Source organism: Ranitomeya variabilis, chromosome 1 (assembly GCF_051348905.1).
Source record: "Ranitomeya variabilis isolate aRanVar5 chromosome 1, aRanVar5.hap1, whole genome shotgun sequence".
NCBI classification, from domain to species: domain Eukaryota; kingdom Metazoa; phylum Chordata; class Amphibia; order Anura; family Dendrobatidae; genus Ranitomeya; species Ranitomeya variabilis.
Window position 1 is genome coordinate 474916959 of NC_135232.1, and position 27713 is coordinate 474944671.

At 43.4% G+C, this 27713-nt stretch overlaps 1 protein-coding gene across 1 annotated transcript in view; it reads right to left on the reverse strand.

Annotated features, from left to right (window-relative positions):
• The window catches only part of ECPAS (Ecm29 proteasome adaptor and scaffold), a 142019-nt gene that overhangs the window by 76713 nt on the left and 37593 nt on the right, over positions 1 to 27713 (reverse strand). Inside the window, exons 12-21 of the mRNA XM_077250898.1 lie at positions 25614 to 25663; positions 25456 to 25522; positions 19233 to 19355; positions 18282 to 18385; positions 8023 to 8146; positions 7582 to 7662; positions 7273 to 7492; positions 6233 to 6324; positions 5955 to 6089; positions 5578 to 5740 (exon numbers count right to left, since the gene is read on the reverse strand). Coding sequence (XP_077107013.1) covers positions 5578 to 5740; positions 5955 to 6089; positions 6233 to 6324; positions 7273 to 7492; positions 7582 to 7662; positions 8023 to 8146; positions 18282 to 18385; positions 19233 to 19355; positions 25456 to 25522; positions 25614 to 25663 — 1159 coding nt within the window. The remainder of the gene's footprint in view (positions 1 to 5577; positions 5741 to 5954; positions 6090 to 6232; positions 6325 to 7272; positions 7493 to 7581; positions 7663 to 8022; positions 8147 to 18281; positions 18386 to 19232; positions 19356 to 25455; positions 25523 to 25613; positions 25664 to 27713) is intronic.

Consider the following 27713-nt stretch of genomic DNA (forward strand, 5'->3'; position numbering starts at 1 on the left):
ACTGCAACTGTTTCTGCTTGTGAACATTGTTTAGGGGTGGCCGAATAGTAGGTTTATGCACCACAGCAAGCCTTTGAAGGATCCTACACCTTGAAGTTCGAGGGACTCCAGAGGCACCAGCAGCTTCAAATATCTGTTTGCTGGTTTGTAATGGCTTTTTAACAGCTGCTCTCTTAATCCGATGAACTTGCCAGGCAGAAACCTTCCTCATTCTGCCTTTATCAGCACAAACACGTTTGTGCTCAGATTCGGCCACAAATCTCTTCACAGTATGATGATCACGCTTATGTTTTCGGGAAATATCGATTGTTTTCATCCCTTGACCAAGGTATTGCACTATTTGATGCTTTTCAGCAACAGAGAGATCCTTTTTATTTCCCATATTGCTTGAAACCTGTGACCTGCTTAATAATGTGGAACATCATTTTTAAGTAGTTTTCCTTTAATTAGAATCACCTGGAAAACTAATTATCACATGTGTTTCAAATTGATTTCAGTGATCCATTGAGCCCTGAGACACAATACCATCCATGAGTTTATTTGAAAAACAAAACAATTAAATCTTTACGAAACTTAAATCCAATTTGCATAATAATTTGGAACACAGTGTAAGTGGTAAAAAAAAAAATTCCAAACTTTGTTAAAAAAAAAAAATTGTGCAATTTTCCGATACCCGTAGCGTCTCCACTTTTCGTAATCTGGGGTCGTGTGAGGGCTTAATTTTTGCGTGCTGAGCTGACATTTTTAATGATACCACTTTGGTGCAGATACGTTCTTCTGATCGCCCATTATTGCATTTTAATGCAATGTCGCAGCGACCAAAAAAATGTAATTCTGGCGTTTCAAATTTTTTTCTCACTACGCTGTTTAGTGATCAGGTTAATCCTTTTTTTTATTCATAGATCGGGCGATTCTGAACGCGGCGATACCAAATATGTGTAGGTTTGGGGGTTTTTTTATTGTTTTATTTTGAATGGGGCGAAAGGGGGGTGATTTAAACTTTTATATTTTTTTTCATATTTTTTTTAAACTGTTTTTTTTTTTTTTACTTTTGCCATGCTTCAATAGCCTCCATGGGAGGCTAGAAGCTGGCACAACTGGATCAGCTCAGCTACATAGCAGTGATCATCAGATCGCTGCAATGTAGCTGAATTGCAGGCTTGCTATGAGCGCCGACCACAGGGTGGCGCTCAAAGCAGGCCGGCATCAGTAACCATAGAGGTCTCAAGGACCTCTATGGTTACTATCCTGACGCATCGCTGATCCCCAATCATGTGACGGGGGTCGGCGATGTATGCATTTCCAGCCGCACGGCTGGAAGCGCCGGTTAAATGCCGCTGTCAGCATTTGACAGCGGCATTTAACTAGTTAATAGCGGCAGGTGAATCGCGATTTCACCCGCCGCTATTGCGGGCACATGTCAGCTGTTCAAAACAGCTGACATGTCCCGGCTTTGAGGCGGGCTCACCGCCGGAGCCCACATCAAAGCAGGGGACCCGACCTCCGCAGTAATACTATGGCGGAGGTCGGGAAGGGGTTAATGGAAGATCCATCCGGAAGGGACAGCAGAGTCTTGGAGGATAAACACGATACGGGAGGATCCACTGGAGGAAATTCCATCCATTGTTTGCGGAGGTCAGGGGAGAAAGGATATCTGGTCTACAACGATCTCAGACCTGCAAAGTATTTGTCTGGGTGCTCCCTATGTCACTGGACTATGTCCTGGAACTCAGGGTGATTGGGAAACACCTTATGAGGACGTTTAGTCCTTTTAAAAGACACTGCAGTATCCGTGTGTGATGAAATAGATTCTTCATCGACCTGCAGTGACTGGTTGACGGCCTCAATGATACTATCCACAGTAGCCTGATAACCTGGGGACTCTATTCAAGGGGCCCATCCGACCCAGATTCAGAGTCACGTTCGCTGTCCAATCCTGGAAAGGGAGAGCAAGAAACAGAGCTAACGGACGCCGATGCACCAGAGGGCCTGGGGGACGAGCTATGTACCCGCTTTCTCGATGCCTGTCTGACCCTTAAGCGAGGACGGCCCCCGCAGGCCAATGGTTCCCCTGATGTAGGGGAATTCTCTGAGACAGACGGATTAGCGGTTGTGGTCCTGGAAGGATCCTGGAGGGACTCGATGACCTTAGTCAAAGACGACATAGATTGCGAAAGTGACAAGGCCCACTCAGGAGGACTGGTCAGCATGGGTTTGGTCACGGTGGGGGGCTGCTGAGCACATTTGGGATCGCAAGCCAGAGCGGATCAGTATGCCCCCCTGGTAAAGCAGCCTGACAGGAGGTGCATGAAGCAAAAAAACACTGTTTTAGTGGTCTTTTTAGAGGTTTTAGGTAGAGACATGTTGTATCCCTATTAACCCCTAAAATACTGCAGGAAGCTAATAGTGCTGCTGAAAAACAGCAGAGCACGTGAGGAAAAAATGGAAGGAAGCCTGAGGGAAGTGTGGCAGAGCACTTACCCAGGACCTGTGACCCCGAGAGTTTTGTGCCCAAGCATGCAGCCCCGGACCTCAAGGGTAGAGGGAGGTTGCCATGCTGTGCTGAGCCAGCTGGGTGGCAAAATATGGCCGCCGAGAACAGAGAGGCGCTTTCCGCAGCGTGCGAGAAGCACCAGGCAGGTGGGCGAGACAGCCGGAGTGACGCGCGGAAGGGGGCGGGATTACCGGCTTGCGGCTCAGCAAGGGCTGAAGCCGGGGACTAAATTAGCGGTGCCTGGCCGGAAATCACCGCCGTGCCCGAGACGCACTCAGGAGCCCCCCCAGATGGAAAACTCACTGAGGGTTCCTCCTCCTGGAGGAAGTAATGGGCAGAGCTGCTACTCTGCACGCAGGTCAGGGCTTCAATAGGGACGGTGCATGGGGGGAGAGCCTCTGTGTATCCCAAGGGTTCGCTCCCCTAGGATTTCACAGGGCAGGTTGTCCGGCTGCGGCCTGGCTCAGAAGGGGGTACATGGAGGTGACACTCCGTGTTCCGATATGTTGCTGGTGCGCGGAGATCGGCGCCCTGAAGGGAACCGTCGCACCTAAAATAGCTCAGGCCTGGCATCCCACGTCGCAGGAGAGGATACGGGGAGGCGACACTCGCCGTGCTCGCCTGTTGTTTGGGGGAGATCGGCCCCTTGAAAGGGTCCGTCACCCCAGTCTTCCTCTTGCGCAAAAAGGTTTAAAAAATATAAAAATTAAAAAAGTACGGTCTGAATAGCAAACCCCAGTGTGCCTCCTACGGACACTAAGAATGAACTGGTTCTATCCGGAGCCAGTGGGTGGTGTATACTGCAGAGGAGGAGTTAACCCTTTTTATATTTACTTCGTGTCAGCCTCCTAGTGGCAGCAGCATACACCCACGGTCCTGTGTCCCCCAATGCGGCGAAGGAGAAAATAAAGAAAAGGTTATGGCTCTTGCAATAAGGGGAGGAAAAAACTAAAGCAAAAAAAAATTGCAAGATCATGAAGGTGTTACAGGGAATGTGTCAACAGGATTTAGCCCCCGAACTATTTATATCTATAGCACATGCAGCTCTTTCAAAACACAATTCCAGCAATACTTTTACCTAGACAGTCCATTGCTCCATTCCAGAGAAATCAGCATTTCAATGGACACACAAATAAAGCTGAAGTGCTTTTGGAAAGACTTCTCAGGTCTCCGTCACTCTGGCTCTATTCCACACAAAGAGCCGCCTTTTCCTGCTTAATGGATAGCCCAGCTTCTTGGCTTGAAGTCACACTGCAAAAGAGCTGTGGAATAAGCAAGAGGAGGCAACATTGGGTGGGGAACGGAGCTTGGGAGAAGAGAGGCTTGAGAACATCCTCCATGCACTGAAGGCACTTCACCCTCATTTGTACATCCATTACCAGGCTGATTTCTCTGTAACTGTAACAGACCATAGGTAAAGATATTCTAGAACTTGTCTTAGAACGAGCTGCACTTAGAGCTAAATAGTTTAGGGGTGACCTCCTGCTGACAGATTCCCTGTAACATAGATGCATGTTGGCTATACAGAGACATGTAAATTATGGAATGATAGTATGAACGTTCTTTAGATTGTTAACCACTCAGCTTATCACAACAAACATGGTAATCATTAGCAAAACACTTTTCAAACATAACCAGCTTTAGCTTGGAACCCGGATTTTAATTTTTAGTTCTTAAATTAATTTGTAATAAATATCATCTGGTTAACCGCCTTCTTTTTCCTCCTGGACTGATCTTTCATGCTCAATATTCTCAAGTCAAGGGTAAAATCTGTCTTCAGTTATATAAAGCAGGTCTGCGTGCTGACTCGGATTGTCCAAGGTGTAAGTCTGCAAGTGCTGATATATTTCATATGATGTGGACGTGTCCGAGATTGGCTGCTTTTTGGTTAGTGGTTTTGAGTCGTATGGAAGGAGCGTATAGATGTTAGGTGCCAAGGGATCCATTGGTATGTTTGCTGGGATATGTGGATGAGATTGGAGTGGATAACACCATGAAGATGGCGATTGCCAGATTGTTGTATATGGCCCGAAAGGTAATAGCGCGAAATTGGATTAGGGTTGAACCACCTACAAGAAGAAAATGTCTCCAATATGTGAAGCAGGGTCTGACATTGGAAAAAGGGATCTATAAGAAAAGAGGGAAAATAGAAATGTTTGATAAACTGTGGTCTCCGTGGCTAGAATTGGGATAGGTAGATACGTGGAGTGGGAGAGTCTAGGGCCTAACTTGGTAAGGATAGAATAAGAGGTCTGCGGCCTTACACGGGATGCTTTTCATTCAGTATTATTGATGGTGGCGATATTGGAAGAGGTGGGCTGTCTTCTTGGGCGGGGGTGGGAAAAGTTGGGAATGTTGGGGATTGGTTAGGGGGGGAAGTTTGTATTGAAAACAAGAATATAATGTGTAAATTGTGCTGATATTCTTAATAAAAATCTACTTGAGTTAAAAAAAAATGTGTCTTCAGTGAACAGAGACTTTCCCATTACTGAAATAAGAGATGACAGCTGGTGCTTATGAAGTTGTATGGAGAGGGAAGGAGCAAGGAGCTAGAGGCAGACACAGACATCCTGCTGCCAAGTCCTCCTGAAAGCACAGTTACACTTTACACCTTTGTCCATACAGAGATTTACAGATGGAGAACCCAAAACATAATACAGACGCAGCGAAGGTTTGAACACATCTCATTCACAAGTTGCGAACCACACGTTGCGGAAATGTTCTGTTCATCTGATACTCCGGTGGTTTCTGGCTGGTCTCAGTACACCAGGCTACCAGTAACGATGCGCTGTCACGTGACTTCTGCAAATCTGGTAATCACAGGATCCAGAACTCACATCTAATTACACATCTGAGCTGAAACAGTGGCATGGAACATGGGTATACTGAAATTTTTGGGGGGTTATTTAATAGCCCCAAAATCTGAAAATCTCCTGCGGTTTTGCATGTACATGTGAATGAACCTTGACTGTGCAACTATATCTAGACAAATTTTACTTTTCAAAACAAAGTTATTGCATGCCTGGATTCAGGATTTACATGAAGTAAAGGCTTAAAACCACATCACTATGTAACAGACTTACCAATGGTTTCCACGCAAGCTTGGATGGTTTCATTCTGTTCAAGAATAGACAAGGATTCTAGTTGCTCCATATCCTGGGGCCCTCTCCTAGTCTTGGTGGTGTCCAAATATCTTCCAATCAGATATCCCAGGGCCAGCAGAGATCCATGTTGAGCCTCTGGGGACTTTAAGAAAAAAAAAAAAATTATTTCCGACGAACTTTACCCTAGTACCTTTTCCTGCATTGCTTGTTATGGTGCTGGCAGCAATCTTTTATAAATATCACATTTATACCCATGTACCAAGCTCCATGTAAGATTAGTAGATGGTCCAAACCACAATACATAGCCAAATGACACATTCAATAACTGAAGTACAAGAAACTAACTTGATACTTACATGGGGATCCTTAGCAGTCTTGATCAGGCCCTGAATTTTAGATTTTAGCTCCGGACCAGATAAAGTAACTACAACTAGAGCATATAACTGAGCCGCTAGCTCCCGCATTTCCTCCTTGTTAGCAGTCATCAGGCTCTGAGAAAACACAAATTACCAATAAGACGTGGCCCAGCGTCTTTATAAGAATACGTGCAAACTGCAAATACAGGAGAAAGCAACTGGGCAAAGTGACTTATTTGTAAGAGACACAGGTAGAGATGTGATGATCTGGTACTTACCTTTATCCATTCTACTTTATCTACTAACAAGGCAGCCAGCTTCTGTGGATATACAGATACTATCTCAAGGAGGCAATACATAACTTGTAAACCTGCAATTAAGAAAAAAAACTTATCAAGAATTAGTTTGCAGTGAATCTTAATCAGACCGAAGTAAAATCAATCACTTTTAAATAATGATTAAATATTGATAATTTAATAATATAAATATAATATAAGAGAAGCTTGGAGTGAGAACGGCACTAGGCAGCGTGGCAACAAGCAGTTCAATAGCAGACGTAGGATCCTATTTAGGACACGTGCGGCACATATAGATCGGCAACGTGCGAGTGGTGCTCAACGCCAAGTATTGTACAAGTATAGAAGGAAGAAATAGAAGTGGCACTCACCCCAATGTTACTGTAATTCAATGTCCTTTATTCATGTTGCGAAAAAACAGACATAATGTCCAGGACCCGTGGAAGCGCACAAGCGCCAAACGGCCGTCGTCCTTTTCCTCCTCCCCGCACCGCAACTCTCACCAGCCGCCTCTCCACATTATGTCTGTTTTTTCGCAACATGAATAAAGGACATTGAATTACAGCAACATTGGGGTGAGTGCCACTTCTATTTCTTCCTTCTATACTTGTAAATATAATATATGTGATATAATATAAATATTGATTAAATATTGATAGATATAGATATATATATATATATATATATATATATATATATATATATATATATATATATATATATACACACACATACACACACACACACACATAATATACATATTGATATATAATATAATAAATATTGATTAAACATTGATAATACAACATAAATATATATATATAATATATGATATAATAGAAATATTGCTATATAATATAGTATAAATATATATCAATATATATATACATATAATATACATATTGCTATATAATATAAATATTGATTAAATATTGATATATAATATAATAATACAAATATTGATTAAATAATCAATAAGCCTTAAATGAGAAATTAATATAGACTTTGATTCCACATTGTACCTCCAGCTGCAGATAACAGTTGCTGAATGAGGCTTATGTACATCTCCACAGGGTTCATGTCTCCATCTTTGGAAGAGTCTGCTGCGTTCATGTCATCGGACATTAGCTGTCTAACATAGCGTCCCAGAGCTGGGGCCTGATCCTGCATATCTGCTAAAGACTGGCAGGTTGGGTCGACGCCAGCACTATGGGCTAGGCACATTCTCAAATATAGAATTATCTAGGCAGAAAAAAAAAATAGGATAAAAATAAAGAACTTTTACATTGGGTCATTATGATAGAATGTTACTTTAGCAATGAAATATATACCTCTAGAAACGCAGCAGGGTTAAAAGGGAGAACAGATGTGGTTGTTACAAATTTAACAGGCGTTTTCATTCGGCTGGATGCCTATAAGGAAGAGATAAAAACCATAAGATAAAATAACCTATTAATTTCCATTTTCATGCAGGATTTAAAGAATGCACCTGTAATAAAACAGTCAATCATTATTTGCCTGGATATACAGTTTTCTATCTGGATGACTTTTTTTACCCACTGTTTGCTGTTGAGTAAAAAAACTTCTGGGAACATGAATGGAAAGTATAGAGATCTAACTCAGCGGTGCCTATGTGGCAGCTCTTCTTTACACAGAGTTAGATTTGACAAGTCTCGCTTCAGTAAATATAAAACAGAAAAAAAACTCCAAGGAAGTTTACCAATAAAACACTACAAGTTCTGGATTATCTGTAACGCATGTTTAAGGCTTACCTTATCCATAATATGGCTGACCATTACTGGGAAAGATGGGAGTTTCAAAGGGGTGCCTTCATTTTCACTGTTTGCTGAAAATGTTCTCAGGGCTCTTTGTGCTTCCCCATAGACCTCCTCTCTCCTGCAAATACACCGAATGTATCAGGCACAATGACTCACAAGACTATGGACACTAACCATCCCCTGTAGCTTACAATTGGTATTCATTCCATGTACAGCACCACATAAACAGATGAAACTAGAAATATTCATAATTATGGTAATTGTCCCAAGATGGGAAAGGTTATTCTGATTTCATATCAGACATTGGATAAAAACTCCACATGTGTCTTTTTATATAGTGTACGTAATCTTCTGGTTTCAACTGTAGCCAATAAAATGAAAAACTGGTCATGGAAATGGAATGGGTGGGCTTCGTAGTCTGCCAACATGATCTGCGTATAGGGATAGGCTAGGAAGGTAACTATTGTATAAATGTTACATTCTTCCAGCTTCCTGGAAAATGTGGAAATGTAAGCTTCCACACACGGAAATGCTGTGTTCTGCACTGACAAGGTATTAATGTCATACATAAAATTGTCATAGCAAGACTCTCAACTGGGGAACGTCAACTGTTAACGTATATATTTACATTGAGTGGGTGGGTAGGCATTCAAAGGATTCTATCACCAGGACAGATTTTGTTTTGGTATATGCTCTAAATCAGTGTGAAGGCACTGGGTTCTTCTGATTTCAGAAAGAGAACGGATTATGGGAGCAGATTTTTATTCTAGACTTCTTCACTACCTAAACTAATTCTATGACAGGTAGATTATCCAAGTCCCTCAATACCTTTACATGGCCAGTCTGGTCTTCTGTTACTGAGAAATCAATGTTTGAATTGATATACAAAAGGGGATGAAGGACTATAGTACACTGGAAGCCTCTGTCACTCCAGCTCTATAGCCTGCCAAGCTCCTCCTCCTCCTTCTTCTGCTTGATTGACAGCCACTATGTGACTTCAGGGAAAGGACGTCAGTCAAGCAGAAGAAGGAGGAGAGTAGATCTGGAGTGACAGAGGCTTCAGCCTTATTTGCAGAACAATTCAAACACTGATTTCTCAGTAATGGAAGAACAGACTGGCCATGTAAAAGTATTGCTCAACTTCTCTTTGAAAGAGCTACATACACATATAAATAATTTAGGGGTGGGGTGAAATCCTGCTGACAGATTCCCTTTAAAGAAGAACACAACAGCCATTCTTAACCCAGTCTAAGAACACTAGGCTACATTCTACAATGCAGCAAACATCCACTAGACAGCTTAAGGCCCCTTTACCCACGAGGGTGGTTTGCACGTTAATGACCGGGACAATTTTTACAATTCTGACCACTGTCCCTTTATGAGGTAATAATTCTTGAACGCATCAATGGATCCTGGTGATTCTGGGACTGTTTTCTCGTGACATATTGTACTTCATGTTAGTGGTAAAATTTATTTGATAGGACTTGCATTTATTTGTGAAAAAAATCAGAAATTTGAATTTTCATGCCCTTAAATCACACACCTATGTCACACAAAATACTTAATAAGTAACATTTCCCACATGTCTACTTTACATCAGCATCCCACATGTCTACTTCACATCAGCACAATTTTGGAACCAAAAATTTTTTTTGTTAGCGAGTTATAAAGGGTTAAAAGTTAACCAGCGATTTGTAATTTTTACAACATCATTTTTTTTTTGTTAGGGACCACGTCACATTTGAAGTCACTTTGAGGGGTCTATACGATATAAGATACCCAAAAGTGACAGCATTCAAAAAACTGCACCCCTCAAGGTGCTCAAAACCACATTCAAGAAGTTTATCAACCCTTCAGGTGTTTCACCGGAATTTTTAATTTTTTTTTTAATTTTTTTTTTAAATGAACATTTAACTTTTTTCACAAAAATTTTATTCAGATCCAAATTTTTTATTTTTTCCAAGTGTAACAGGAGAAATTAGACTCCAAAATTTGTTGTACAATTTGTCCCGAGTGTGCCAATACCCCATATGTCGGAGTAAACCATTGTTTGGGCGCATGGCAGAGCTCGGAAGGGAAGGAGCACCATTTGACTTTTTCAATGCAAAATTGGCTGGAATGAAGATCGAACGAGGTCGCGTTTGGAGAGCCCCTGATGTGCAGTGGAAACTTCCCATAAGTGACCCCATTTTGGAAACTAGACCCCCCCAAGGAACTTATCTAGAGGCATGTTGAGCACCTTGAACAAGAGTGGGGTTCACAGAAGTTTAGAACGTTGAGTCGTGAAATTAATAAAATCACATTTTCCTCACAAAAATGTTATTTTAGCCCTAAATTTTGCATTTTCATAAGGGTAACAAGAGAAATTGCACCATACAATTTGTTGTGCAATTTCTCCTGTGTACGCCAACACCCCCATATGTGGGGGAATTCTACTTTTGAGGCACAGTGCAAAGCTCAGAAGGGAAGAGGCGCCAATATTGGAGTTCAGATTTTGCTGGAATGGTTTGAGGGTGCCATGTCACATTGGCAGAGCCTCTGAGGTGCCTGAACAACAGAACCCCCCTATATGTGAACTCATTTTACAAACTATACTCAACAATCAATACATCTAGGGGTGCAGTGATCATATTGACACCACATGTTCCTCACAGAATTTTGTACCACTGAGCGGGGAAGAAAGAATAAATTACATTTTTACCACTAAGGGTACTTCCACACTAGCGTTTTTTGTCCTCCGTCGCAATGCGTCGTTTTGGAGAAAAAACGCATCCTGCAAAAGTGCTTGCAGGATGCGTTTTTTCGCCATAGACTTACATTAGCGACGCAGTGCGACGCATTGCCACTCGTGTCACGTCGGTCCGTCGCCAGCAAAAAACGTTGCTTGTAACATTTTTTGCTGCGTCGATACAGTCTTTTCCGACCGCGCATGCGCGGCCGGAACTCCGCCCCCGCCTCCCCGCACCTCACAATGGGGCAGCGGATGCGTTGTAATAATGCATCCGCTGCCCCCGTTGTGCAAAATAATCACACTGTCCGTCGGCAAGACGGGCCGACGCATGGCGACGGCCCCGTGCCGACGCCAGTGTGAAAGTAGCCTTAAATGTTGTTTTAGCCCCAAGTTTTGAATTTTTCTAAGGGCTATTAGGAATTTTCTATACAACAATGTAAGGTCCATTTTTTCCCGAGTGTGCCAATACCCTACATGTAAATTGGGAAATATTTTTCAGGCACAGTGCAAAGCTCAGAAGGCAAGGAGCACCAGATTTTACTGTTAAGTTTTGCAGCTGCCATGACCCATTGGGAGAGCCCATGAGGTGCCAGAACAGCAGAACCCCCCATAAGTGACCCCATTTTACAAACTACACCTCTCAATGAATTCATCTAGGGGTGCAGTGATCATATTGAAACCATGAGTGTGTCACAGAATCTTATACCATTGGGCAGTGAAGACAAAATAACTACATTTTTAGCATCAACATTTTGATGTCTACTGACAATACAAAGGTGACATCAAACCCACAAATATGAACCCCACTTGCCACCGCTACAGAGCAAATGGGAAGAGCCGGGCAAAGCGCCAGAATTGGCACATCTAACAGATGTGCTTTTTCTAGGCAGCTTCGGGCTGCTATTTTTAGACTAGGGTGGTCAGTATCCATGGCCCCTCCTTACCTGCCTGAGAATACCAGCCCCCAGATGTGAGCTTTAGCAAGGCTGGTTGTCAAAAATAGGAGGGACCCCATGCCAATTTTTAAATTATTCATTTTAATAATTTTAACCCCTTCCCGACCCATGACGCCTATGCGGCGTCATGGAATGATCGCATCCCTGCAGATCGGGTGAAAGGGTTAATTCCTATTTTACCCGATCTGCAGGGAGAGGGGGAGTTGTACTTCAGCCTAGGGGGGGTGGCTTTGCCCCCACGTGGCTACGATCGCTCTGATTGGCTGTTGAAAGTGCAACAGCCAATCAGAGCAATTTGCAATATTTCACCTATGAAAATGGTGAAATATTGCAATCCAGCCATGGCCGATGCTGCAATAGCATCTGCCATGGCTGGAAATCATGTACTGGCCCCCCCCACCGCCCCCGATCTCCTCCCCAGTCGTCCGTTATGTGGCCCGGTCCTCTCCGTCCTCCTGTTCGCTCCCCCGTCCTCCTGCCCGCTCCCCCGTGCTCCTGTCCGCTCCCCCCGTCCTCCGATCCCCCCCCCTGTGCTCCGATCCACCCCCCCACCACCCCCTCATACTTACCGATCCTCCCGAAGTCGGTCCGTCTTCTCCCTGGGCGCCGCCATCTTCCAAGATGGCGGGCGCATGCTCAGTACGCCCGCCGAATCTGCAGGCTGGCAGATTCGTTACAGGTACATTTTGATCGCTGTGGTAGGTTCTACCACAGCGATCAAAATAAAAAAATAATAAATAAACCCCCCCCCTTTATCACCCCCATAGGTAGGGACAATAATAAAATAAAGAAAATATTTTTTTTTCTTTTTCCACTAGGGTTAGGGTTAGAACTAGGGGTAGGGTTACGGGTAGGGTTAGGGTTAGGGGTAGGGTTATGGCATGTGCACACAGAGCGGATCGGCCGCGGATCCGCAGCGGATCAGCAGCGGATCCGCAGCGGATCGGCCGCGGATCCGCAGCGGATCGGCAGCGGATCGGCCGCGGATCGGCCGCGGATCCGCAGCGGATCGGCCGCGGATCCGCAGCGGATCGGCCGCGGATCCGCAGCGGATCCGCAGCGGATTGGCCGCGGATCTGCAGCGGATTGGCCGCGGATCCGCAGCAGATCGGCAGCGGATTGGCCGCGGATCTGCAGCGGATCGGCAGCGGATCCGCAGCGGATCGGCAGCGGATCGGCAGCGGATCGGCAGCGGATCTGCAGCGGATTGGCCGCGGATCCGCAGCAGATCGGCAGCGGATTGGCCGCGGATCTGCAGCGGATCGGCTGCGGATCCGCAGTGGATCCGCAGCGGATCGGCCGCGGATCTGCAGCGGATTGGCCGCGGATTGGCAGCGGATTGGCCGCGGATCCGCAGCGGATTGGCCGCTGCGAATTCGAAGCAGTTTTCCATCAGGTTTACAGTACCATGTACACCTAAGGAAAACCAAATCTGCTGTGCCCATGGTGCGGAAAATTCCGTGCAGAAACGCTGCATTGTATTTTCCGCAGCATGTCAATTCTTTGTGCGGATTCCGCAGCGTTTTACACCTGTTCCTCAATAGGAATCCGCAGGTGAAATCCGCACAATAAAACACTGGAAATCTGCTGTAAATCCGCAGGCAAAACGCAGTGCCTTTTACCTGCAGATTTTTCAAAAATCGTGCGGAAAAATCTCACACGAATCCGCAACGTGGGCACATACCCTTAGGGTTAGGGTTGGAATTAGGGCTAGGGTTGGAAATAGGGTTAAGAATAGGCTTGTGGTTAGGGTTACGGATAGGGTTAGGGGTGTGTTGGGGTTACAGTTGTGGTTAGGGTTGGGATTAGGGTTACTGTTGGGATTAGGGTTAGGATTAGGGTTGGAATTAGGGTTACGGTTGTGTTGCGGTTAGGGTTGTGGTTAGGGGTGTGTTGGGGTTAGGGTTGTGATTAGGGTTATGGCTACAGTTGGGATTAGGATTAGGGGTGTGTTGGGGTTAGTGTTGAAGTTAGAATTGAGGGGTTTCCACTGTTTAGGCACATCAGGGGTCTCCAAACGCAACATGGCGCCACCATTGATTCCAGCCAATCTTGCGTTCAAAAAGTCAAATGGTGCTCCCGCCCTTCCAAGCCCCGACGTGCGCCCAAACAGTGGTTTACCCCCACATTTGGGGTACCAGCGTACTCAGGACAAACTGGGCAACAACTGTTGGGGTCCAATTTCTCCTGTTACCCTTGCAAAAATAAAAAATTACTTGCTAAAACATAATTTTTGAGGAAAGAACAATTATTTTTTATTTTCACGGCTCTGCGTTATAAACTTCTGTGAAGCACTTGGGGGTTGAAAGTGCTCACCACACATCTAGATAAGTTCCTTCGGGGGTCTAGTTTCCAAAATGGGGTCACTTGTGGGGTGTTTCTACTGTTTAGGCACATCAGGGGCTCTGCAAATGCAATGTGACGCCCGCAGACCATTCCATCAAAGTCTGCATTTCAAATGTCACTACTTCCCTTCCGAGCCCTGACGTGTGCCCAAACAGTGGTTTACCCCCACATATGGGGTATCAACGTACTCACAACAAACTGGGCAACAAATATTGGGGTCCAAATTCTCCTGTTACCCTTGTGAAAATAAAAAATTGCTTGCTAAAACATCTTTTTTGAGGAAAGAAAAATGATTTTTTATTTTCACGGCTCTGCGTTGTAAACTTCTGTGAAGCACTTGGGGGTTGAACGTGCTCACCACACATCTAGATAAGTTCCTTGGGGGGTCTAGTTTCCAAAATGGGGTCACTTGTGGGGGGTTTCTACTGTTTAGGCATATCAGGGGCTCTGCAAACGTAACATGATGCCCGCAGACCATTCCATCAAAGTCTGCATTCCAAAACGTCACTACTTCCCTTCCGAGCCCCGGCATGTACCCAAACAGTGGTTTACCCCCACATATGGGGTATCAGTGTACTCAGGAGAAACTGGACAACAACTTTTGGGGTCCAATTTCTCCTGTTACTCTTGCAAAAATAAAAAATTCTGGGCTAAAAAAATATTTTTGAGGAAAGGAAACACATTTATTATTTTCACGGCTCTGCGTTATAAACTTCTGTGAAGCACTTGGGGGTTCAAAGTGCTCACCACACATCTAGATAAGTTCCCTTGGGGGTCTAGTTTCCAAAATGGAGTCACTTGTGGGGAGTTCCTACTGTTTAGGCACATCAGGGGCTCTGCAAATGCAACCTGATGCCCGCAGAGCATTCCATCAAAGTCTGCATTTCAAAACGTCACTACTTCCCTTCCGAACCCCGACGTGTGCCAAAACAGTGGTTTACCCCCACATATGGGGTATCATCGTACTCAGGAGAAACTGGAAAACAACTTTTGGGGTCCAATTTCTCCTATTACCCTTGGGAAAATAAAAAATTGTGGGCTAAAAAATCATTTTTGAGAAAAGAAAAATTATTTTTTATTTTCATGGCTCTGCGTTATAAACTTCTGTGAAGCACTTGGGGGTTCAAAGTGCTCACCACACATCTAGATTAGTTCCTTGGGAGGTCTAGTTTCCAAAATGGGGTCACTTGTGCGGGAGCTCCAATGTTTAGGCACACAGGGGCTCTCCAAACGCGACATGGTGTCCGCTAATGATTGGAGCTAATTTTCCATTCAAAAAGCCAAATGGCGTGCCTTCCCTTCCGAGCCCTGCCGTGCGCCCAAACAGTGGTTTACCCCCACATATGGGGTATCATCGTACTCAGGACAAACTGGACAACAACATTTGGGGTCCAATTTCTCCTATTACCCTTGGGAAAATAAAAAATTCTGGGCTAAAAATCATTTTTGAGGAAAGAAAAATTATTTTTTTATTTTCACGGCTCTGCGTTATAAACTTCTGTGAAGCACCTGGGGGTTATAAGTGCTCACTATGCATCTAGATAAGTTCCTTGGGGGGTCTAGTTTCCAAAATGGGGTCACTTGTAGGGGAGCTCCAATGTTTAGGCACACAGGGGCTCTCCAAACGCGACATGGTGTCCGCTAACGATTGGAGCTAATTTTCCATTCAAAGTCAAATGGCACGCCTCCCCTTCCGAGCCTTGCCGTGCACCCAAACAGTGGTTTACCCCCACATATGAGGTATCGGCGTACTCAGGAGAAATTGCCCAACAAATTTTAGGATCCATTTTATCCTGTTGCCCATGTGAAAATGAAAAAATTGAGGCTAAAATAATTTTTTTGTGAAAAAAAAGTACTTTTTCATTTTTACGGATCAATTTGTGAAGCACCTGGGGGTTTAAAGTGCTCACTATGCTTCTAGATAAGTTCCTTGGGGGGTCTAGTTTCCAAAATGGGGTCACTTGTGGGGGAGCTCCAATGTTTAGGCACACGGGGGCTCTCCAAACGCGACATGGTGTCCGCTAAAGATTGGAGCCAATTTTTCATTGAAAAAGTCAAATGGCGCTCCTTCCCTTCCGAGCCCTGCCGTGCGCCCAAACAGTGGTTTACCCCCACATATGAGGTATCAGCGTACTCAGGACAAATTGGACAACAACGTCCGTGGTCCAGTTTCTCCTTTTACCCTTGGGAAAATAAAAAAAGTTTCGCTAAAATATCATTTTTGTGACTAAAAAGTTAAATGTTCATTTTTTACTTCCATGTTGCTTCTGCTGCTGTGAAACACCTGAAGGGTTAATAAACTTCTTGAATGTGGTTTTGAGCACCTTGAGGGGTGCAGTTTTTAGAATGGTGTCACTTTTGGGTATTTTCAGCCATATAGAAGCCTCAAACTGACTTCAAATGTGAGGTGGTCCCTAAAAAAAATGGTTTTGTAAATTTTGTTGTAAAAATGAGAAATCACTGGTCAAATTTTAACCCTTATAACTTCCTAGCAAAAAAAAAATTTGTTTCCAAAATTGTGCTGATGTAAAGTAGACATGTGGGAAATGTTATTTATTAACTATTTTGTGTCACATAACTCTCTGGTTTAACAGAATAAAAATTCAAAATGTGAAAATTGCGAAATTTTCAAAATTTTTGCCAAATTTCCGATTTTTTCACAAATAAACTCAGAAATTATCGACCTAAATTTACCACTAACATGAAGCCCAATATGTCACGAAAAAACAATCTCAGAATCGCTAGGATCCGTTGAAGCGTTCCTGAGTTATTACCTCATAAAGGGACACTGGTCAGAATTGCAAAAAACGGCAAGGTCATGAAGGGGTTAAAAAACAGCGTGGGGAACCCTCTATTCTTGATAACCAACCTTGCTGAAGCTGACAGCTGAGGGTTGCAGCCCCCATCTGTGAGTTTTGCCTGGCTGGTTATAGAAAATCCAGGGGAACCAACGCCGTTTTTTTTTTCATTTATTTATTTACAGCGCAGGTGGCAGCTGATGAATACCCCCAAACGCCGCTCCTGCTGTCACTATTATTAGCAGCAGCAGGGGTAGGCTGATGGGAGTAATAGTCCCATCAGCCGCCGCCTACTGTCTCTTTTATCACTTGAATGTAACTCTCATCATTCTCCCCTGCTCGCACTGATCGCCGGCAGAGCAGGGAAGAATGATGACAGCCGTGTTCAACACCAGCCGCCGGGGAACAGCACTTACTGTAACGCTTCTTTCCTGGCGCCCGTCCTTGTGGTACTGATGAGGCACAAGCATGCTATACGGTAGCGGAAATATCAGGATGTGTGAAAGAGGCCTTTCATTGAGTTTTTATGTTTGGCTGCTGGCACACACTAAAAGACACTTTTTACTGCAAAAATTAGTTTTTGCATCACCACATTTTGAGAGCTATCATTTTTACATATTTTTTCCACAGTCATGTGAGGTCTCGCTTTTTTTGTGGGACGAGTTGATGTTTTTATTGGTACCATTTTCGGGCACATGCCAATTTTTGATCGCTTTCTATTTTTGGGAGGCAGAATGAACAAAAACCAGCAATTCAGGAATTTCGTTTTTTGGGGGGGTTATACCATTCTGTATGTGGTAAAATTGATAAGCCAGTTTTGGCACTTTTATACAATAAAAACTATTTTATAGAAAAAATAATTATTTTTGCATCTCTTTATTCTGAGAGTTATAACTTTTTTAATTTTTCCGTAGGATATCTTGTTTATTGTGGAACAAGATGACGTTTTCATGTTTATTTATATCCGTCTTTTAGATCACGTGTTATTCCACTTTTAGTTTGGTGGTATGATGATAAAGCAGTTTTTTGCCTTGTTTTTTTATTTTTGTTATGGTGTCACTAAAGGGGTTAAAAGTTGGATAGTTTTACAGGTTGGGTCGTTGCGGGCGCGGCGATACCAAATATGTGTACTTTATTGTTTATATTTTTTCCATTCAAATATTTATTTAGAGATAGAATATATATTGATTTTTTTATTATTAGTTTTGATTTTTTTTTTATATAATTTTACAATTATTTAAACATTTTTTTTTACTTTGTCCTACTATGGGACAATCAGCCCTCTGCTGGCTTCCAGAATGCCGCCAATGGACAGAAGATTACGTCTAATGTCAGAAAGGGGTTAAGGCTCAGTGCCGCAATGTCAAAGTGGAATCAAGGCAATCCTTTTGAATAGAAAATATTGCATAATAGTCATCTTACGGATCTCCGGCTGAAAGCAACAGCAAATATCTTGAAGGTATGTGGTCGGGAGAAAAAACGTTGCTTGCAAACTTTACTGCTACTTGTCGAACCTGGACTTCAGGCTAAATGAAAAACAAGAACAAAAAAATGATACAAAATGAACATTAAACAACTCAACAATTACCACTATTAATCAATGTGTAACATTTCCAGAGGTAATATACCAGTCAATTTGATAGTGAAATTTCTCATGGCAGTGCGCAATCACTGAAAAGGGTTGTCTAGTGAAGATTTATTATCACCTATTCACCGGACAGGTCATAACTTATAGATCCTTGGAAGGTCGACTGCTGGGACTGGCAACAATCATCAGAACAGGACACTTACTGCTGTTATCTCAATTTACATGGGTCAGAGGAGCACATGATTGACCGGCAGCTGCACTAATTCCCTGCGGAGTACTGCATGTGGCTTTTTACAGCAGCACCATAAAGAATGATAAAGCGGAGATCGGCCATGCGCACAGCCGCTCCATTCTAAATGGGGGTAAAGGAAATAAAAGCTGAATGGTGAAGACCCCAGCAGTCGGACCCCCACCAATCTATTAGCTACAACCTATCCTGCAGCTAGGTGTTATCTTCACTGGACAACCCGTTTAACCCCTGGAGCTGCGTTTTCGTTTTTCGCTCCCCTCCTCCCCAGAGCCCGGTGACTGTAAGGGCTTGTCAAATGCCGCTGTCAGTATTTGACAGCGGCATTTAACTAGTTAATAGGCGTGAGCGGATCGCGATTCCGCTGGCGCCTATTGCGGGCACATGTCTGCTGTTCAAAACAGCTGACATGTTGCGGCTTTGAGGTGGGTTCACAGCCGGAGCCCACTTCAAAGCGGGGAAGTCTGCCAGCTGATGCACTATTCTGTCAGCTGGCAGAAAGGGGTTAATATGGGTTGATTAAAATGTATCATTTTACCTTTACTAAGTATGATCCAACAAGAGCTTCCATGAGGGTCAGTTGAGCGCCTTCTAAGTTTGTGTAAGCTCCAACCATCATTGACAAGGCTTCTTGGATTGAGAGCCTGACATCCATATCTTCCTAAAGGTGAAAAAAGAAACTAGATTTAATATTAAAGCTATAATCCTGGCTGTAAAAGTCACATAATAAGTATCACAGGAGGTAAAATGCTTCCAAGGGGAATTACAGTTCCAGACAGTGGGCGCGATGACGTCACCACCCGGCGCCCGCTGTCAGAAGTTGAGCGGGAGGTCGGAGCACCACTGGAACAAGGAGGAAGAGAGGTGAGTATTTATTTATTGTTTTTTTTATGGGTGCTGCCTTATACTTCAGGATCTGCCTATAGTGGGGCTGCCTTATACTTCAGGATCTGCCTATTGGGGGGCTGCCATATACTTCAGGATCTGCCTATAGGGGTGCTGCCTTATACTTCAGGATCTGCCTATTGGGGGGCTGCCATATACTTCAGGATCTGCCTATAGGGGTGCTGCCTTATACTTCAGGATCTGCCTATAGGGGTGCTGCCTTATACTTCAGGATCTGCCTATAGGGGTGCTGCCTTATACTTCAGGATCTGCCTATATGGGTGCTGCCTTATACTTCAGAATCTGCCTATAAGGTGCTGCCTTTTACTACAGTGTCTGCCTATGGGGTGCTGTCTTATACTACAGGATCTGCCTATGGGGTGCTGCCTTTTACTAGAGTCTGCCTATGGGGTGCTGCCTTATACTACAGGGTCTGCCTATAGGGTGCTGCCTTTTACTAGAGTCTGCCTATGGGGGGCTGTCTTATACTACAGGGTCTGCCTATGGGGTGCTGCCTTTTACTAGAGTCTGCCTATGGGGTGCTGCCTTATACTACAGGGTCTACCTATATGGGTGCTGCCTTATACTTCAGAATCTGCCTATGGGGTGCTGCCTTATACTCCAGGGTCTACCTATGGGGTGCTGTCTTATACTACAGGGTCTGCCTATGGGGGTTCTGTCTTGTGCTATAGAGTCTGCCTATGGGTGCTGCCTTGTGCTATAGAGTAGGCCTACGGGGAGTGCATTATACTATATGGAGTCCTATGGGGGAGTGCATACTATATGGAGGCTTATGGGGAGTGCATTATACTATATGGAGACCTATGGGGAGTGCATTATACTATATTTAGGATGATCTGGTGCATTATACTATATGGAGGCCATCTAATGGGTCATCATACAGTGTGGAGATTACAGTGAAGGGGTCATCATACAGTGTTGGAGGTTACTAAGGGGTCAGTATACTGTGTGGATGGTACTATACAGTGAGGGGGCATTATACTGTACAGGGGAGCTGTACAGGGGGGCAGACTCGGGACATTATTAAATGTAAAGTGGGCACTTCTTGTTATAGGGGATCTCACGTTACTGTGACTATCAAAGGGGCACACATGGCAATATTGCTTTCTAGAGAGCAAAATGTGGGCACTGTTTTCTAGGGCACTTGCACCCGGCATTACTATATTATAGAGAGTCGCTTTAGAATTTAGAAGGCACAGAGAACCGCACAGCAGGTGCAGTAATAGGGACACATATCGCAGCAGCAGCTTAGTATTGGGATATCAGCAGGATGAGGAGTTTGTGTAAGTTGGGAATAGATGGTGATGGGGCTGGAATATACGAAGTGATATGTCTTTGTTGTATTCTCTGCAGCCGAGTCCTGGCTGAAAGAAGTTGTCATGTTGGTCTGTGCCAGATGGAAAAGACGAGAAAAGTTAACGACTCCATCAGAGAACATCAGTGGTAAGTCATTATCTGTACTGTGATCTCTTATATGTTCTGTAGGACTGGTATCTACCACTGACCATATGGCAGTAATATCCATGTTGGTCGTCATATACAGATTATCTTCAGTAATAGCGCGGTCATCTGCTGAGGTTCTCCTCCCCTATTAGAGCGCGTCACCGAATTGTAATGAAGGTTACCTGGTTAGGGGCCCACTCAGAAGCTTCCCCCCCCTGAACCAAAACCCTAGCTATGCCTCTGCTTTGATCCCTTTAAAGAGTAAATGTCCTTTCAAGTAACTTTTCAGAATACGATGTCCTGTGTGTACATGAGTGATAACACTATATCTGGCCATTAGATAACCTGCATTTTTACCAGTTTTCCGTATTCAGGATCTATCACTTAAATTTATTCTAGTGTGAGAAGAAGAGCTGCTGTGATCTCTCCAATCTTATTTTTTTCCACACACAGAGAAAAGCATCAGCAACAGCATGGATGAAAATATACAGCAGGAGTGTTCAGTGTAGATGTAAATCCAGAACTGGGTGAAATGAAAACACTTGATAGAAAGTTCAGCACAATCTATCTGTCTCCCTAAGTCCCTCCATAGAGTAATATGGGCAAAGCTTAGCACGATCTTTCAGTGTCTCCCTAAGTCCCTCCATAGAGTAATATGGGCAAAGTTCAGCACGATCTTTCAGTGTCTCCCTAAGTCCCTCCATAGAGTAATATGGGCAAAGCTTAGCACGATCTTTCAGTGTCTCCCTAAGTCCCTCCATAGAGTAATATGGGCAATGTTCAGCACGATCTTTCAGTGTCTCCCTAAGTCCCTCCATAGAGTAATATGGGCAAAGCTCAGCACGATCTTTCTGTGTGTCCCCAAGTCCCTCGAGCAATATGGGCAAAGCTCAGCACGATCTTCCTGTATCTCCCTAAGTCCCTCCATGGAGTAATATGGGCAAAGTTCAGCATGATCTTTCTGTGTCTCCCCAAGTCCCTCCATAGAGTAATATGGGCAAAGTTCAGCACAATCTTTCTGTGTCTCCCTAAGTCTCTCAATACAGCAATATGGGCAAAGTTCAGCACAATCTTTCTGTGTCTCCCCAAGTCTCTCCATACAGCAATATGGGCTGTGTAACCTGACACCACAGTGAACTGACAATCTCTCTTGTATGAGCAAGACTGAGTGGGGCTGGTCTTTCAGAGTGGCTGAAAAATTCAGAAAAATGGTGAGAGTAGTGCCTTGTAAATGTGTAAGGAAGCAGATTTCTTTGATGAGATATATTACACTTTTTTATGTTTGCTTCAACTATTGATTAAAGCAACATTTATTAATAGTACAATTCTGTATTAACAACTGCATCATAATGTTTCTATGGAAGATGTTCAGGAGACTGCGGATTGGCTGCCTTTTTATGGCAGAGGTTCAGATGATTGTACTGCTATAATATGTTCAGTCCAACTGCGTCTAAATTTTCACAATAAGGGTGTATTCAGACCCCCGTGCAAATCGGTCTGAGATGGAACTGCAATGCCCGGACTGGCCGCGGGTCTCCCGACCCGAGTGTGACAGCTACATATGAAGCAGTCATGCTCAGGTTGGGATCAGTCCGTACATTGTGGACTGATCACAGACCTGTTTGAACAGACGTCTGACTATACCCTAACAGTGATATGGCATTGTTTTATTAGATAATACGTTTAATAGAAATACAAAAATACGACAATCAACTATAGACTTGCACTTCCATAAATACTTGATATTGGCCAGATACAAGAATAAGCAAATAACACCAAAAGTAAAATGCATAATCATTATTCCCAAGTTAGGCCAAGTAGGAAGAGTACTCCATGCGGTTAGAATAGGCTATTTACATGCTGACAGATGTGAGTCACACAAAAAAGTAACTTAATGTTTAGCCCTCAGCCATAAGCAGTTAGGGATTTATAAATGGAATCTGTAACCAGATTTTTGCTACCTATTCTGAAAACTGCATAATGTAGAGGCAGAGACTCTTCTTCCAGCGATGCGTCACTTACTGGGCAGCTCAGTGCAGAGGACTAGTAAAATTGCTGCCAGGTAGTTCTACCACTTCCCCACCACCAATTGACAGCATTATGCGTATGCTCAGTGCACACAGAAAGCTGCTAATCAGTGATGTGGGGGGGTTATACAGAGCTCAGCATTCTGGGAACTGCTAAATCTGCAGTGCCCAGTAAAGTAAGTGACACATCGCAAGAATCAGGGTCTGTGCCCCCATATTATGCTGTTCGCAGGTGAGGTAACAAAACCCTGAGCCAAAGATGCTCTATTAGCACTCGAGCATGCTCAGATAACATCTTACCCGAGCACACTCTCTTGTCACTAAATGCGGTAAAAATGCATGGATGATTCCTGCCTTACTGATAAAAAACTGAACAGCAACAGGAATCCGGAGCAGTCACAACTGGAAAATCGGGAAGAACTGATGGCAACAAAACAACATCAACACTTCTAGGAGTTACTTGACATTTGCACGTAGAAGAGCAGATCCCAGATACAATTTCTGGATGTAGGTGTCACATAATAAGTGTAGAGCGAAGCCCGCCTTCAATACAGCATTTCTTTGGTGGTGGATCTCACCATGCTTTTGATGGCAGGTTCCTTGTGGTGCATGGAATAGTGATGACCAGCTTGAACAGTGAATTGTGTTGTTGGGCAAGCTCCTAAAATCTCACATTTTGTCATATATTCACGAAATCTCTCTGTGTCCGCAGGCTACTAAAAGTCTTTCCCAGCACTAGCTTATCCTTATTAGATTGGTAGGAATCAGTCTTTCACCACAACCGCTGAAAGGCCAAGGTGCTCCAGCCAGCACGGCCTAATATATATCTTTACCAGATATGGCTACAGACATTTGGTAGTGACTATTCCTGGCATCATAGTCTCTACCAAATGAATGACACTACGAAAAGGAGGTGGCCCTTGCGGCCTCTTTAATAGGCTGATTGGCACGGGTGCCAACAATCGGATCTCAAATTACAGTACATGGTCCATTTTATAGAGCTGGATAAGCCCGTTATAACATTCATAGTCATGCATACAGATGTTCTAAAACAATCAGTCAATCAACCAACAACCCAAAGTCCCTGCGACATAAATTCAACCCATGCACATAGCTACCATGGTTGTAGAATAGCGAACGCTACCATCCAGAATCTAAAGAAGAAATATTATTTTAAAAAAAATAAAAATATGTATTTATTCTGGAAAAAAAAAAAAATAAATTTGCAAAAAAAATGTACCTTCAAATAAAAAAATGGATATTGGTTTATTTAATTGTCTATGCCTTTAAATTGCCGTTTACCGATTGCATTAATTTTATATTTTGATACCTCAGAATTTTATGAATGCAGTAATAACAAATATATGTATTTTTTTATTATCATCTTATTTTTAAGAGTGCCATTAATTCCACAGCACTTTACATACTTTATCATCGCTGTCCCCATTGGGGCTCACAATCTAGATTCCCTATCAGGATGTCTTTGGAATGTGGGAGGAAACCGGAGAACCCGAAGGAAACCCACGCAAACACAGGGAGAACATACAAACTCCTTGCAGATGTTGTCCTTGGTGGGATTTCAACCCAGGTCCTCAAGGCTGCAATGCTAACCACTGAGCCACTGTGATGCCCTCATTCTTTTTATATTTCGATAGATTGGGCGTTTCTGAACGCGGCAATACCAAATATGTGTACGTTTGTATTTATTTTTGTTATATTTTGAATGGGGCAAAAGGGGGGTGATTTGAACATAAATATTTTTAAAAACATATATTTTCACTTTATGAAGCTGCAATTGTCTGATCGCTTGTGCTACACACACAGAAGGGCTGAAGCCCTGCTATGTATAGCAGAATGTATATATGAATGCCAGCCACTGGCCTTTTTTTCTCAGAGTTGTATTAGCGCCTGATGGCCTAACGTTTCATCCGTTTTTTGCCGGATCCGTCAAAAATTAGTAAATCTCTCTCAATCCAAAGTCCATCCCCGATTTAACAAAAAAAAAAACACAAAAATGGATCCAGCAAAAAAATGGATCCGTCGCATCACTTTTTCACATTTTGTGCTGGATCCGTTTTTTTTTTTAAATTCAACGGATCCTGCCTGACGGCAAAAAACTGGTGTGTGAAAGTAGTGACACACTTTGGGTGCGGGCATGTTATAAATGCTGACGTCAGAGACTGACAACGGCATTTAACATGTTAACAGCTGTAGGTGGATCGCGATTTCACCTGAGGCTGTTATGGGCACATGACAGCTGATCAGATCGCTTTAAAACATAACACTCTTTGTTTATGGCTGTATTTCCAGCAATTTTCTATTGAATAGTCATCACATACAAAAAAAAAAAATCTGCTATCATGGAGCATACTAGAATCTTCTCACCTTCCTCATGGCTTCAAAAAACTGCTGAACTAAAGCAAGGTCCTTTGTGAAAAGCTGAGGCATCCGGCTAGATAGAGATAAAGAAAAGCAAAAATTCAATGTAATGACAGTTCAGAGTCTGGGAAATTTATCAGACAGTATTGTAGTAGCAAACATACCCTGAAAGTTTGCCGACTGCCGAATAAGCCATGGAGAGCAACTTTGGATCCTTGACAGAATTAGGAAATAAAAATTGTAAAAACATATTTCCACCCCAAAAAGACATATTTTACATTTTAACTAAATTAAGGCATGAATAAAGAAATATCAGACACAGTGTTACCCGCTATCAGTGTGCTAGTATAACAAAAATCCAACAATGCTATTGTTTAGGATTTTAATGAAAATAAAATATTGTCCCTTAAAAATTCCAGTCTTTCTAGAATGATCAGAAACATCAAGGTTCTTTTTTTTTTTTTTTTTTTTTTTTAATTTCTTCAGCATGTACCTTTACTCTACATGATTCAACAATATAATATAGCATGAAAAGTACTGGCTATATGCAAATTTTCTCTTTTAAAAAGCCCTGAAACTAAGAACAAGAAAAGTGAGTAAAGAATGTAAGACTAGAAAATTAAAATACATTGCTCAAAAAAAATAAAGGGAACACTAAAATCCTACATCCTAGATGAAATATTCTAGTTGTAAATCTTTATTCATTACATAGTGCAATGTGTTGAGAACAATAAAACCTAAAAATTATCAACGTAAATCACAACTACCGTATATACTCGAGTATAAGCCGACCCGAGTATAAGCCGACCCCCTAATTTTGCCACCAAAAACTGGGAAAACTTATTGACTCGAGTATAAGCCTAGGGTAGGAAATGCAGCAGGTACCGGTGAATTTCAAAAATAAAAATAGATGCTCCATACCGTTCATTATTGCCCCATAGATGCTCCATATAAAGCTGTGCCATATATAATGCTCCATACCGTTCATTATGGCCCCATAGATGCTCCATATAAAGCTTTGCCATATATAATGCTCTGCACCATTCATTATGGCCCCATAGATGCTCCATAGAAAGCTGTGCCATATATAATGCTCTGCACCGTTCATTATGGCCCCATAGATGCTCCATATAAAGCTTTGCCATATATAATGCTCTGCACCGTTCATTATGGCCCCATAGATGCTCCATAGAAAGCTGTGCCATATATAATGCTCTGCACCGTTCATTATGGCCCCATAGATGCTCCATAGAAAGCTGTGCCATATATAATGCTCTGCACCGTTCATTATGGCCCCATAGATGCTCCATAGAAAGCTGTGCCATATATAATGCTCTGCACCGTTCATTATGGCCCCATAGATGCTCCATACAAAGCTGTGCCATATATAATGCTTTGCACCGTTGATTATTGCCCCATAGATACTCCATGTAAAGCTGTGCAATATATAATGCTGCTGCTGCAATAAAAAAAAAAATCACATACTCACCTCTCTTCGCTCAGGACGCCGGCGCTTTCAATTTTTACCTGCTCCTCGTGCGGCTCCGTCTCCAGCACTGACGCTCAGCAGAGGGCGCGCACTGACTACGTCACCCCGCCCTCTGACCTGAGCGTCACAGCCAGAGGACGCTGATGACTGAGCCGCACCGGAACGAGGAGCGGTAAATATCGCGCAGCGCTCCCCTCCCCATATACTTACCTGCTCTTGGCACGGTCCCTGCTTCTTCCACCGCTGCATCTTCTTCCTGTATTGAGCGGTCACCGTTACCGCTCATTGCAGTCATGAATATGCGGCTCCACCTCTATGGGAGGTGGAGCCGCATATTCATGACTGTAATGAGCGGGACCATGTGACCGCTCAGTACAGGAAGAATATGCAGCACTGGAAGAAGAAGGGACTGCAGGGACCGCGCCGGGAGTAGGTGAGTATAACTAGACAGCCCCCGCTCCCCCTTCCCCTGCCGACCCCCAGGTATGACTCGAGTATAAGCCGAGAGGGGGACTTTCAGCCCCAAAAAATGGGCTGAAAATCTCGGCTTATACTCGAGTATATACGGTAATATCCCACGGAGGTCTGGAGCTGGAATGATGCTCAAAATCAAAGTGGAAAATAGGGATTTTTGTGTACTCACCGTAAAATCCTTTTATTCGAGCCAATCATTGGGGGACACAGGACCATGGGTGTTATGCTGCTGCCACTAGGAGGACACTAAGTAATACAGAAAGAATAGCTCCTCCCCTGCAGTATACACCCTCCTGCTGGC